Here is a 14,286-nt window from a genome sequence, read left to right as displayed (position 1 = left end):
CGTGGGGCTGCAAACCGAAATATATAACAGGGCAGCTCACTGAGATTGCTGGATCATGACTAACTTTTAGATATAATGAAAGAATAATTATGATTTTAGATGAGAACATGCAAGTTTCTGAGAAACCATTACGACCTGTATATGTAATATTCACAATTTAATTGCTTATACACTCTGAAACAAAAAAGTTTGTACTTTAAAACAAGAATCTATCCAGATTTTAATACTGTGAACAAAAAGAAATAAACTCAGCTCATACATGGTAAAATTTATAACTTAATAGAAGTTTGTACATTAAAAAAATAATCCAAATTTTGAAATACTGTGAGCAAAAAATAGACTATTAAAGGGTAAACAAGTAAGAGAGTCAAAGCATTCAGCATTAAACAGGAATTTATCATTTGAACACTAAAAATTACTAAATTATTAACTGCAGAACTCACTGCTGAAAATACTCAATGCGATTAAAGTTATTTTTAAATTATATAGGAAACTTTTAATTTCCACAGGGAGCTTATAATTATCATATATACAAATGTCTTGCACGTCCCATCTGGTAGAACCTATTATTATTTTGGACAGATGCCTGTTTGAATTTTTTTCCCATTTCTCATGATATGTATTGTAAAAAAGACTGAATACAGTGGTTAAATCAAAACAGCGACAGAGGAAACATGTCGTGTGTATGTGCACCTACTGCTTATGAACGTTTAGTTGGTAACTCTGCTCAAAAATAAGAGACGGTAGAACTCAGCTAATGGTCACTGCAGTGGCCTGGTCACATAATCTCATGGGAGGAAAGCAAAAGAATGGGACCTTGAAAGGTTTGAATGTGTTCTTCTTGGAACGTCCATGTCCAAAATTTTGTTTTTATTCATTCAAAAAAATTATCCATCAAAAACTGCATCAGATACTTGCCACAAGAAGAGGTGATTATTACTCTGAACAGAAATAGTTTTGATAAAATAACTTTTGACTGCTGACATCAATAGGTTTACCGTCATGTCTGCTTGACAAACTTCCTCACCTCATGGTGCAAGTTAAGAGACATTAGAGACAACAAAAATCCCTGCATCATAGTGAGAATTTCTGACAGGTAAGGGTTTCCATTTCCAGAATGTATTATTAGTAAATCTGATGTTACAGAAACGTGGTGTAAACTATAACAAAACAGGTATTTCAGAAGTGGGGCTAATGTGTTTGTATGTAGATGTTTTTTTTTTTTTAAATCACTGTATTTATTAAAGGTACATTTGTATTGACAGTAGTTGAAAGTAAAATCTTATTGTTCTAGTCGATGCTGTCAGATTTGTTATTTTTCAGTGAACTAACAAGGATTCAGTGCCTGGGAGTAAAGAGAGGTAGTCTGGCACAAACAAACACATCTCAGATCACAGATTCTTTTCACAGGCATGAAGTTGAAGAATTGGCTTTGGTTTGACAGCACAAGTCAAGAGTAGTCATCCTAATCACATACTGACCTACTAATTACATCAGTGTTGGCAATAACTATTAAAAAAGGCTGTCCACAGGAGGACTCTGGGAATGCTTGCAATGACAGAGTATGAAACAAGAACACAAGGGTCTTTACTAACTACATTAAGACATTTACTAAGTTGCCCTTAAGTGCAGAAACACATTATTCATTTACAGGGTTAGAGAGCCAATTAAAAAAATAATTTAAAATGCAAACTTCTCATAACTTTACATTTACACTGCAGCGTTATGTACCTTATCTGAATCAACTGTGCATTTCACCTTACTCAGACTCATTCAGAAAATGTACTCAAATATTCGGTAACATACAAACCAGTGAGCGCTTCACGTAAAAAAATAAATGTTTGAGCCAAGGCTCCATGTCTTTGACTGACTCAGCTTTCTCCTCAAGACGAACCAATGGGAGTGTCCACATACTGTAAAAGGAAAAAGAACTTTGGATATGCTTTTGTTCAGAACCAAACTATTCAATTCTCTTTTCTCCCTCTTCAAGTATTGTACATTGTTCTGGATTCTGTCTCCTCGCTGCTACGTTCCCTCACTGGGTCGTGTAGTCATCCAGGCAGCATGAACTCAGCAAGCTGGTGTGCTCTTTCTAACCCCTCAGCGAACGCAATGTTTCGTGCCCAGCACAACCCACCGGAGGAGGGGAAGGAAGCAGAGGGCATGGTGGCAGCCTGGTGTGCGCGCGTGTGTGTGTGTGTGTGGGGGGGATATTAGGCATAGAACAGAGCAATATTAGCCAGATTAGCCATAGCAGCAACAGCTGAAGTCCTCTCAAAGTGGTGTTGGACACATGTAGCAGGTTACTTCTTCCTGTTGTGTTGCCTCCGCGCCTGCAGCCTCTGCCGTGCTCCAGACGGCTTTGACCCGGCTCCGATAGAGAAGGAGGGAGTCGCTGGAGACCCTGAAGAGGGAAAAAACAAAAACAGGACACCTTAAGACATGTCAACTTACATTCTCCAAAATTAATGTACAATTTATTCTGTTTATAGAGACCACAGTCATAAATTTGGGGCTGCACGTCTTTGCAGATTGTCTCTACTGCATGACTCCCGAAACTAATCAAACTAGCTCGCAGTGAGTGATAACAGAGTATTGCCTGTTTTGGAAGAAGTTGAGACAACTCCTGTAGCGTTCAGTAACATCAAAGTATTAGTGTGTGCAAAAACAGGGCTGAAGTTTCAGGGCGAGCACCTCATTACTCTGCTCTGCTCCCCATTTCATTTTCATACCATTCCAGTTTTAGGTCATTTTAAGATGAGGATAAACTTTTGTAGACTGTCATGCTTCCATGTTTTTACTAAACATGAGGTTCAAATTGAGGGTTCCCTAAGAGCTCCATGTTTCTGATTGCTGCAAACCCATGACTGCGTCCTTCACTAACACTTACCTGTGTCTTAAACAGTGTATTACACACAGATGTGACTGTACAAGTGGCTGGAGATAAAGCTCTGTTTATAACTGTTTTTCTTGTTCAGCTCTCAGTACTTCAGGAGCTCTGTGGTTTGGAGTTTCGTTTCAGTCCTACGTTCCTGTTCGCTATCAGACTCTTGTTTACAGATTCTTCTCAGCTGCACCAGAGCTGTGCTAAGTTACTGCTGTTCGCAGCTGCTGCAGCTTCACATTTCCACCTGCGAAACCAGCAGGAAGTTCTGATCGCAAAGAAGTTATAGGAAATGCCAAGTTTGTCACCAAGTTAGAACTTGCTGCTGACACATTGTGAGCTATTTGGTCAGTGGGTCAGTTTTAAATAGTGCAAGGAGAAATAGTACAAAATATGACTTGTTATGAGTGCGCAACTCTTCATGTAAGTGCTACCACTACGCATCGACACCTTTTACCTCACACCATGGCTTGAATAATTGTGGTTACTCATGGATCAGGTGGGTACAAGTATCACCACTTCTGTCAGCATTAAACACCTACCAAAAGGACCAGCATTGAAGCCTTGGACTGGAGTTCCAGGACTTCCAAAAGGAATTGGACCTGCAGCAGCACTCTGGCCAAAAGATGGGGTGGATGTCCCTGCAGAGAAAGCAGCACATAACTTGATTAAACCAAACAAACAACCAGGGTTAAACCATTGAATTCTACTGGGACAGAAACAAATGCAGACGAGCTATTGAAGCACCATGAGAATAACAGTCTAATCAAGACGATGTTTATGAAGAAAAAGAAAAACTAGATTCAAAATATAAACAAGCAAAACAGAGGTTCTCTTAGTCCCTTACCAAAAGCTGGTTTGTCTGTAGCAGCAGCCCCAAAGTTGAAGCTTCCCATATGCGGTGCTGGATTATTGGGGACTGGTGTTCCAAACTGGGGACATGACATACCAGCACCAAAGTTAAATGCACCTGGTGCTGGCTGCGCAGGGCCGGAGGGAGCCGGCTGAGGAGCACCGCTACCAAATGTGAAGGTGGCTGACGAGGAGCTCTGAGTCTGGGTTGCTGCACCAAAGCTTGGCGCAGCTGTGGGTGCGGCCTGGGGAGCTGTGGAGCCACCAAAAGCAAAACCAGCAGAACTGCCTCCAAATGCTGGTTTAGCTGGTGTCCCAAATGTGGTTGCTGTGGTGGCTGCCGCTGCCCCAAAGGTGAAGGGTGCTGGGGCGGGGTTAGAGGCAGGGGTGGATGATGCTGTGCTGCCTCCAAACGTGAATGGTTTAGGTGGTGCTGCCGAAGAGCCGAAAGTTGCCTGTGCTGCCGGCGCTTCAAATGACGGCTTTCCAAAGCCGAAAGTGGACTGGGTGGTGGCAGCGGCAGCAGTGGTGGAGGAGGTGTTGGCCATGCCAAAGCCTCCAAATGAAGCAGTGGTTGTGTTCTGGCTGGGTGCCGGCTGGCCAAAGGAGAACACCTTCTGGCTGGCAGCTTGAGGGTCCGACTGTGTGGCACCAAATGTGAAGGTGCCATTGCTGGAGGTTGTGGTGGTAGCAGCAGCAGCAGCAGCAGCAGCAGCAGGAGCTGGGGTAGCTGCAGCAGTGGTGGTAGCAGCTCCAAATTGAAATGTGCTCCCTGTGTTAGGGGCCTGCGCTGTGATTGAGCTGGTAGTTATTGTGGATGGTGTGAAACAGCTTCCAAAAAGGGATTTCGCAGCTGTCTGGGCTGTAGGCTGTGTGGTGGTGGAGGCTGTTCCAGTGGGGGTGTTGGTCAATCCAGGAAAAACAGATGGGGCAGCTGTGGTGCTGCTTGTCGAGCTGCCAAATATTGAGGGTGTACTACTTGAAGAAACCGTAGAGGCTGGGTTGGTGGTTGTGAGTGATGGAGACTGTCCAAAGCCAGCACCTGCAGTGGCTCCTCCAAAGATGGGCTTGAAATTCTGGTCAGGTGGTTTGCTCTGTGGGGCTGATGTAGCTGAGGAAGCGGTGGTGACGGCAAAGATGGGCTTGAACCCTGAAGCAAGCAGAGGGTTTGTGCTGCTCAGTGATTCGGCGCTGCTAGCTGGGGCAGCAGCAGTAGTAGTAGTGACCGGGTTGGAGGCTGTAGAATCAGAGGGGGTGCTGTTCTGGTTGGCCAGTCCAAACAGGCCTGCTCCTGCTACAGGTGTGGTGCTGCTGGAAGCCTTAAAAACTTGACTCAGGACCTGAGTAAAGGCAGATGGCTGCTCCACACCAGCAGTGGAGGACTGAGACTGGGAGGCAGGGGAGAGCTGTGGGGAGTCCACTACAGTCGTTGCCTTCAGGTTTAAGCCACTGGGTTGCACTGGTGTGGTTGACGCAGACACTACAGACATAATGATTTGAGTTAGAATCAAACAAGCAAGTGGGAATAATCAAGTCACGTCATGAGATACATCTCTCGCACATGACAACTTTGCACAGGTTGTTCAGTGATCGTACCTGTGATAGTGCTGGCAGCGGGTGTGGAGCTAGCAGGAGTGGTGGTCTTCATCTTCAGAGCCTCAAGCAGTGGGTTCGAGGCTGCAGGTGCCGTGCTGACGCTGCTGCCTGGGCTGGGATCCAGGTTGATGACTGGGATGGCAGAGCTGGAGGATGTGGGCAGAGGAGCTGCAAGAAGGCTGCTCAGGGTGGTGGTGGTGGTAGAGGGTTGAGCAGAGCTGGTAGAGGAGGTGGGCTGGGTGGAAGTTGCAGCTGGGAGAGAGACCGACTTCTCTGGCTCTGGAGCTAAATGGGGACAAATTAAAAGGAGGGTCAGCGGTCGGGCCAGGGGCTTATCCAGTCAACAGCCACGCAAGACTGGTCAGGCCTAATAGTTGCAGGAGAGGGCAGCAGCAGGATAGTATTTCAAGGGTCATTTAACAATGAATGGCAGCCTGTCACTGCTAAATCAAACAGTGCAGAAGTTAAAGAAGAAATTCCTGTAGCTGTGTCTCCTCACCAGGTGTCTCCAGGACTTTCTGGATCTTGCTGATGGCAGCCTTCTTCTCTTCATCCAGGTCTTTCACAGTGATAGTGTAGCCAAGTTCTGGAGGCGGGGGCTGCCAATAAATGAGCACAGACAGTGAAACAGAGATATCTAAGTCACTCTTAACACGCGACTATATAAACAAAGGTTTCTGGGACAGTGAAGTCTGGAGATGTAGTACTCCTTACCAGGGAGATGTGATCATCCCGGTGGCTGGACACCAGCTGGATCTTCCGTTTTCTCTTCCCACCACTACCAGTAGAGTCTGTTGAGGTAGTGACAGGGACCTTGGGGACTGGAGTCAGTTTTGCTGCAACGTCATCATATAATAAAAAATCTGAAGCCTTCAACTTTAATCCCATGTAATAACGAATCACAATGTCTCTTTCTGTATAATGACTTTTAGATGTGACTTACAAGTAACAGGTGCCTTGTCAGAGGCTGTGTGCTCAGACCTCACTGAGGATGCTGAGCTCGGAGACTGTCCGTCATCCTCTCTGGGAACAAAATCAAATGTTAGAAAATTTTATATTAAATTAAATATGGATGAGTGGACTCAGCAGGAAATCAGAAGACACATACCTGGGTCTTTTAGCAGCTCCCTCTGGAGTCTGAGAGCGAGATGATCCAGGGCTGGACAGAGGGGAGCTGGGTGCTGACGGTTTCTTCCACTGTGGACGTAAACATGGAGATAAAGTTAAATAACTCCTCTTTATCTCGGCTGGGCCATGTACACTGCAATGAAGCAGGTGACTCTTACCTGGCTGAGGCCTCGCGAAGAGCTGTATGAGCTGTGGATAGGGTTTCTCCTGGAGCCTGGGGTTCCTCTGGGGGTATGGACCCCGCTGCCAGAGCTGATGGAGGAGGTGCGAGACCTCTTCATAATGGCCTCTTCTGCCAGTGAAGTCATCCCTCTTTTCAGGCTCCCTGGCCTGGAGGAAGGAAGGGAAAGCATTTGAACCTACATCTGTTACAGCCACACTATACTTCATGTAGTGCTATGAGTTTCAACAGCAGTCAGTAAAACTCAAAGACAACGATTTAACTCACTTAGGGACAAGCTGTGAGGGTGTTCCATTGGGCAAAAGAGGCTCAAAAGCAGAGTGTGCACTTCCACCGCTGTCATTACGCCTAGGGCAAATGAAAAAGGATTACAAACATGGATAATAGTACAATTCACTGAATGTATGAAGCAAGTCCTGAGAGGCACGTTATCTTTTAATTGGAATGTCTGGAATTGAGCGTTATTAGACAGATGGAGACGTCAGTAAGGTACTTTTCAGTAGTCCACCTCTAGATGTGGTCTGGCTGAGCTGACATTACACCTGTGTTAATGGAGCAATCTGACCTGTATGTCTTCTAATAGGGGATAGAGCAGATATGGATTTTTTCTGTATACCTTTTTGTCCCAGCTTTTTACTTAATATGAGTACATACTTAAGTGTTCACATGTTGCCTCTCAACACTGTTTCATCCAGGTACCTTCTTTTGCTTCTCTGCTCAGTTGTGAAGCTCCTGTCCTCATCCTCCACTTCTCTCTTGCGGCTTTCCTTCAACACCCTGAGAACGCTGTCTCTGGAGCAGGGGTCCGCAGGAGCCCTGGGGAGTCCTGAACAACTCAGTTGGTCCAAACTAAAACTAAAATGGAGACAGTGCAGCTCTGGTCAGTGTTAACATTCAAACAGCAAAGCCAAAAATCAGGAATTTACTAACCATTGGCCTTATGACAAAATGTTAGAAACACATATCAATATAATGTAGATCAGTAAGACATTATCTACGGCATCAGCAATCACAAGAGTTGCATCAAAATGTTGCTGACAAGATAAACTTAACAAATAGCTTAAAGATAGGATGTGTTGAGCAACTACGATACGGACAAGGACACGATAGATTATCTGAGTCAAGCAGATTTCCTAACTTTGAAAATAGCACACAGTAAAATAATCCATGATTTATTCCCAGAGAATGGATAAGATAACAAAAACACTGTTATGATAGCAGACTGTGGGTTTGCGTGAATTTAGAGACCTTGGGGTGTTGTGGTTGGGCCTGGCGATCTTCACGGTGACGGGACTGAGGGTGGCCGGGGAATTACGAGGGCTGAGGATGTTTTTCTTTCTGAAGCCATCCCACTTGGTAGGAGGTAGGACTCCCACTGACGAGACACCCGGCTGCTGCAGGGGGTAGTGACGCTGGGGGGTGATGGTAAACCTGCCCACTGCTCCTGGTGGCTCCCTGCCAGTGAAAAAACAACAACAGGATGGTGACTCCAGCCCCCTCTTACTTGGCTTTTCAGTCACAAAACCTTTCCTACATAACCACTGCACAGTGTATATCCAGCACACAGTATGAGTCTATCTTAGCCTCATTTTCTTTTTCTGTTGCTTACATTTATTTTTTACTTTTATATTTTATGTAGTCTATTAAATTACTGTAAAGATTTTAGCATTTAACTACATTGTCTGTTATTAACCAACTTTATAGTTTTTGTGGCTTATATGAAGTGGCTGCTGCAATATTGCCATTTTCCTTCGGGATTTATAAAATACTCTAGCTATGGACTTATTCATCTGTTTCAATGCTGTCGATAAGCCAAAGCAAAACCAAAACAGATTAGGCATGTTGATGTTTTCCGGTTCTTAATTCTGTCATACCCTGCAGAGGCAAAGTTTCTAGTCATTAAATTAGTTCAAAATTTGACAAAAAAATGTCACTTATTTAAATTACAGTAAATCCTATGAGAAAATAAAGGAGGGTATTTACAGACAAGTATGACTCATGAGACATCTTATATTGTGTGAATAATCTTACAATTGTGGTGAATTACTTGAACCTGCAGGTATACAGAATTTCATCAATATGCAGGTAGCAAACTTGGTATTTGCTTGTTTGTAAGGTGTGCCGATGAAGTACTTCCTGAGGGTTACGAGTTAATAATTAAAACCCGCCAAGACGCTAGACTTTGACGCCGACTCTACGTTACCGCCTCCTAACGGACTGAGCTCACGTTGTTATTGCGTGATTTGATTATAAACATACCCAGCGAATGACAGCCTCCTGTTCGGGGTATAGACAGCATGGTTGGGTCTGGACAGCTTTTCCCGCAGCTGCTCTCGGGGGTTTCTCCCTGCTCTCGGCCTCCCGGAGTCAGCGGTTGGACTCTCGGGTTTCCCGATGTAACTCCCCATGAGTAAATCCCGTGGGCTGAAAAGAAACGAGTCACTTGCTAATGCTTCCCTCCGATAAATCCCAGTTTCGTTGAGCCTTTGTCTGAAGTGTCCCTCTAATTCCCGGAGCTCGGCTCTATTGCTGTTACTCTTCGTTCTCCCCCGCGCGGCCACCGACACGCCGGTCTCCCCCCAACCGAACAACCAGCGTCTGAGTGCGGTTGGGATGTTCAGTCCAGCCCGCGGATTCAGGCCTAACCTGGCGGGAAGCGGTTCTCCGCTGTGATAGTAACAGACAACACAACAAACTGCAAGAATTAAAGTTGCGTAAAGAAAAGAAGGAATATAATAAAGAGCAAGACTAACTATGCCTAAAGCAGAGAGAAGCGCTAAATGTTTCTCTCTAGGTGACATGGCGGCAGCGCGCCGCCGGAGGACTCTCATATCCCATCATGCTACTCTTCTGATACTACTTCTTCTTCTTCGGATCTTAGGGCGCTGCTGCATTAGCGCCACCTGCCGGGCTGGAGTTTGTCTTACAATGAAGTATGAAATATCACAAGTAAAAGTACTCATTATGCAGGGACATGGCCCCTGGCAGTGATATATTATCTAATATGACATATTAGATTGTTAATACTGATCAATTACGCATACAGCAATCTACAGCTGTAGCTGCTCAAGGTGGAGCAAATCTGACTTTAGTTAGATAATTCAGTACATACACATACAGTGGTTCCCAACCAGGAAATAAGATTCCTGCAAAGGGTCACAGGATAAATCTGAGTACAGTATTTCCCTCTGAGATGTAGTTAAGTAAAAGTACAAAGAAGCAGAAAACAGAAATACAATACCCTAAAATACAAATACCCTAAAACTGTATGGTACCTGAGAACATGTGCATAATTACTTTTGACCACTGGATATAACTGCAGTTTTTAGGATCATTCAAATGTTGATACACAGAAAACATCTTGCTGACTGTACTACTTATGTGACTACTTTTTATCATGAGAGGTCCACAAAACGTTAATGAGTGGACCTCTCATATTTTGCCACTCTGCCAGGACAAGACCACAGACAAATGGGTATAGCAGGATGTTTATTTTTGAAAAACATCAACATACATAACAACAACAACATAATGTAACATAGATCAAATGGCATATTATAGTAAAAACACAGAGCAACCTTAATACACACATGAAAAACAGGAATAGTGACTACCCTGAGATCAATATCATGAAGCATGAGTGTTTTGGTTTATCAGGGAATATCACAATCACTTCTGTCATTCATATAGCAATATGAATGTACAGAAACAATAACTGTTTTGTGAACAGTTTCTAAAACAAAGCATCTTGTTCTGTTGCTGAGCTCCTGTCTTTAGCGCTGAGCAGGGACATTTGGACCTCAAAGGTTTTGTCAAAAGCACTGTAGTCCACACGAAATGCCCCTTTCTCCAAGGAAATGCACGACTCAAACCGGTGGCCCCACAGGATCTCATCCTCTGTGTAGGAAGTCCTTGCCTGGCATGTCATACCTGCAACACAACAAGTCGTCAGGGGAGCTGGGACTTTATTGGAATAAGAGCTGACAAATAAATTCAGATCATGGTCTTTCCATCCAGCCATGCCTTCTACTCATTTAACACTTTGACAAATCCTCTTTCAAGACAGAAAAGGATTTGAAAATGCAATGTTTTTAAATGCTGCTGCAGGACTATGGGTGTGATCTTGGTTGGAGGACAGCACTATTCTAATAAATACTTGTACAAACCTGATGCCTCCACAATGCCCTCCAGAATGACAATGATCTCAAAGGTTTCCCTCTTCAAACGCTCAGCCCCGACCTCCCAGAAGGGGCTGTTTTCATTGATGACGTGGGTAATGGTCTGGGGTTCCACCAAGAGCAGCCTGTCTCCACCGGTGTCGTAGCCCAGATTGATTTCTGACTGCTCCAGTGGGATGAATTCACCCTCCTTGGTCTGCCTGGACTTGATCAGCTTGGCCCGGATCTTGGCGTCCACCATGTGGCTCTCTCTCAGATCGCCAATGCGGAAGAGCATGCACAGCTTCTCGTCACGCTCGCATATGACACAGTGCTTGCTGAAGATAAGTGTCTGAGCTCTCTGCTGCGGCCGGGAGATTTTAACAAACATGCAGCCAACCATCAGAGCGTCGATGATGGAGCCGAGGATGGACTGCACCATGAGGAGCACCGTACCCTCAGGGCATCTAGCTGTCACCATCCTATAGCCATACCCGATAGTCCTCTGGCTCTCTAATGACAGCAGCAGGGCTGAGAGGAAACTGTCTACATTCTCGTAACATGCCTGCCACTGAGGGTCATTAATATGTGCAATGTCGTCACGCAACCAGGCACCTAAAAAGTAGATTCCACCAAAGGCCACCCATGTGAGAATGTAGCACATAGTGAAGACAAGCAGGAACCAGCGATACTTGAGGTCCACTAATGTGGTGAAAATATCAGAGAGAAAGCGACTCTTGTCTTCAATAGGTCCCAGATTGACCCTGCACTTGCCATCCTTGGTGACGTAGCGTTGACGTTGATTGCTTGCAGTGACATGCAATGAGTGCTCATCACCCAGCAGCTTACAGCGCTTCTTGTGACTCTTTACAACATGCTGCTTCTCTATTGGAAGGACAGGACCGCTGTTGCTGCTGGTGGATCCTCTTGATTGCCACCTGGAGCTGAAACGCTTGAGGCGTTTGCTGCGATGCAAACGTTGAGGCTTTGGGGTCTCTTCCACTGCTTCCAGGGGAGCTACTTGGATGCTGTGCTGTTCGGGGGACTCTTGCTTAGCTGAAGTAAGAGCCTGGGAGGACTGACTGCAGGGGCTCCGGGTCTGGGAGGGAGAAGCCTCCTGGGATGGTGGGATTGATGAGCAGTTTACGTAGTTCAAGTTGTGGTTAAGAGAAGTTCTTTTTGTAATCATAATGGAAGCAACAGTAGATTTAGCTGCACCCTGAAATGAAAGACAACAATTGATAATATTCAGTAAATGCTAAAGTGCTGAATCACCAAACGAATGACAAGTAGACTGATGAGCTGTGTCCTAATGAGGGCTATCCAATTCTAAAACCTCTTCCAAAACATGGCAGAAAAATGTGGCTGTGGATATTTGTGATGTGACTTTCTCTTTTGCCAGATTCTGGAGGACATGACCAGTGTGTTCTTTGTGTCCTCAGTATCCAAAATTCAATCCCATTCCAATCACATTTGTGCACAAACGTGAACAAATTTATCTTGAACCCCAAAACCTCACTTACTGCACTGACAGAATCAGGAGCTTTTAGTTGAGGTCCTGACAAGTCCAGTTTCTAGTAACTAAGACCTGACCTGAGACCTGAGTTAGACCACATCTAATTTGTATTCAACAAGCACCAAATGTGTGTTAATTCGCAGCTGAAAGTAGTCCTCAACAAATGCACCATTTCCTTCCAGTTGAGTAAGATTTGCTAGAAATTTCAGTGGCCCTCTTTTAGGATGCAAACACTGCCATAACTGTACAGTAGTAGTGCTAACTTATAATGCTTAATAAACAGAGCTGTACCTTAAAAGTGTAAGGAGTGTAACATTTTGACTCTGGCTGTGGTCTGGGCAGGTATGCCAGCAGATGTTTAGCGGTGAGAGTATGCGCTGGGGGAATGGTGTTCCTGCGAGGCTCGATCCTGACGGGGCTCCCGATGTCAGTGTTGCACTCAGCGTTTTCTAGTGTCTCTCTGCCGCACATCACGGTGGAGCTCATGGCTGAGGTCTTCAAGATGCTGATCAATCTTCAAGCTTCACTTCTGTTTGGGCAACAACATTAGATCAAATATGTCACTTTTCAAAAGCAGCTACAGAGTTACATCAGTAAGACAACTCAATGTCTCCTGTTAGTGCTGCCTCAATACTTCAATATGTGTTTGCAGTAATGAGGAATTGTGTGTGCCACTGGTGAAGGCGCTCAATACAACATTTTCCATTGTCATTCTGCTGACAACTCAATCTGCTCTTCTGAGAAAAAGATCTCCCAGATACATCGTCAGATCAGCCCACGCTGTGATGGTGTGTGATGATGTGCCAACAGCAAATGTTGCTTTACTTCCTCATCAGCATAAGATGAGGTATCATCTCTCTGTAGTGGTCTGATCAGTGTCTCAGTACTACTGCAGTTTATTACACATGAAAGGGATTATTGCTAATCCTCAAAATTAATCAGAGAAACACCAAGGAACACGATGGATTTGAGAAGATTACTGACTGTATTTGCCAGAGGGCTTAGAAATAGTATTACCCAGATGTAGTCAAATGAACTGTGGTAAATTCCCTTCTCTCTCGCAGAAATGTTTTAACTGTGCTGAAATTACTGTCCCAAAACACTCACACAAAAATGTGAACAAGTTCAAATGTGAATCCTGACCCCGGCCCATCTGTGTAGAGCCAATCAGATGGACAAGATTTTACTGTTGTGATTGGTCCTCTAACTGAAGTTAATAGAAGGGAGAGAGGGAGCAAAAGTCTTTTTTATTCGGAGTTTATTCTGAATCTCAGCGTTGCTGCAGTATTTCTAGTGTCCCAATTAAATAGTCTCTTCTTCCTATAATTAGTGCCAAATCAGTTCTTTACAGGAAATTTCTTGCAAATCAAATTGTTTTGAACTGATAAATCGCTTAAGTCATTTTTTGATCAAAAATGTGTGTGTGTGTGTGTGTGTGTGTGTGTGTGTGTTCTCTCGTTTCTGCTTCTCTAGTGTGGGAATTTGTTGCTTTTCCACTGTCGTAGATAATAGTGGGATTAATGTTTGAATTCTGTACTGCTGGTCAGACGTAACATTTGATGAGGTCTCTGAGACAGTGAAATTGTGATTTTATAAATTAAATGTGTTATTTTATACACTGACTGATCAGTTAATCAAGAGATAATCAGAGGATTGACTGACAATGAAAATAATGGTTAGTTAGATGTAAATCATTATTCAAACATCCTTGTCACTTCTACAAACCAAATGTCAAATAACCATGTTTTTTCTGGATGCTACAGCTGATAATACATCTCCAGAGAAGGTCATTACAAAAAGAGGAAAAATAGTCACATACCTTTTTAAAACATACCTTAAGATGAATACTGCTGCAGCCAGAATTGAACTTCCTTGTTGAAGTCATCAGGTTTGATCAGATGAACAGACACATGGAGTGAGAGAGGAGCTGCTGTGCGACTGTCCAGCTGTTTATCTCCTCCCCCCAGCTTCA

At 44.2% G+C, this 14,286-nt stretch overlaps 2 protein-coding genes across 2 annotated transcripts; both read right to left on the bottom strand.

The window, feature by feature from the left end:
• Positions 1-831: 831 nt before the first annotated feature.
• Positions 832-9,488, bottom strand: pom121 (POM121 transmembrane nucleoporin). The gene is made up of 13 exons (XM_018692354.1): positions 8,901-9,488; positions 7,890-8,096; positions 7,341-7,496; positions 6,909-6,989; positions 6,619-6,790; positions 6,441-6,529; positions 6,276-6,355; positions 6,047-6,168; positions 5,832-5,931; positions 5,333-5,617; positions 3,732-5,216; positions 3,427-3,525; positions 832-2,404 (listed from the first exon to the last, which is right to left on the bottom strand). Exons 1-13 carry the CDS (start codon positions 9,470-9,472, stop codon positions 2,304-2,306), a joined length of 3,549 nt encoding a protein of 1,182 aa, XP_018547870.1. The 5' UTR covers positions 9,473-9,488; the 3' UTR covers positions 832-2,303.
• Positions 9,489-10,168: 680 nt separating this feature from the next.
• Positions 10,169-13,540, bottom strand: LOC108893233 (G protein-activated inward rectifier potassium channel 3). The gene is made up of 3 exons (XM_018691116.2): positions 12,606-13,540; positions 10,808-12,017; positions 10,169-10,571 (listed from the first exon to the last, which is right to left on the bottom strand). Exons 1-3 carry the CDS (start codon positions 12,798-12,800, stop codon positions 10,375-10,377), a joined length of 1,602 nt encoding a protein of 533 aa, XP_018546632.1. The 5' UTR covers positions 12,801-13,540; the 3' UTR covers positions 10,169-10,374.
• Positions 13,541-14,286: the final 746 nt, after the last annotated feature.

Source organism: Lates calcarifer, linkage group LG20 (genome assembly GCF_001640805.2).
Source record: "Lates calcarifer isolate ASB-BC8 linkage group LG20, TLL_Latcal_v3, whole genome shotgun sequence".
Taxonomy (NCBI): domain Eukaryota; kingdom Metazoa; phylum Chordata; class Actinopteri; family Centropomidae; genus Lates; species Lates calcarifer.
Note: the sequence above shows the minus strand (reverse complement) of the source record. Positions and strands in the feature narration are given on the sequence as shown.

Coding starts and splice junctions, on each gene's coding strand:
- pom121 (XM_018692354.1), bottom strand. CDS start 9,472: ATGAGAGTCCTCCGGCGGCGCGCTGCCGCCATGTCACCTAGAGAGAAA. Junction 6,791..6,908: donor CCCTCACAGCTTGTCCCTAA/GTGAGTTAAATC, acceptor TCCTTCCTCCAG/GCCAGGGAGCCTGAAAAGAG. Junction 5,932..6,046: donor GGGATGATCACATCTCCCTG/GTAAGGAGTACT, acceptor ATTTATTGGCAG/CCCCCGCCTCCAGAACTTGG.
- LOC108893233 (XM_018691116.2), bottom strand. CDS start 12,800: ATGAGCTCCACCGTGATGTGCGGCAGAGAGACACTAGAAAACGCTGAG. Junction 12,018..12,605: donor ACACTCCTTACACTTTTAAG/GTACAGCTCTGT, acceptor CTTTCATTTCAG/GGTGCAGCTAAATCTACTGT. Junction 10,572..10,807: donor GGGCATTGTGGAGGCATCAG/GTTTGTACAAGT, acceptor GTTGTGTTGCAG/GTATGACATGCCAGGCAAGG.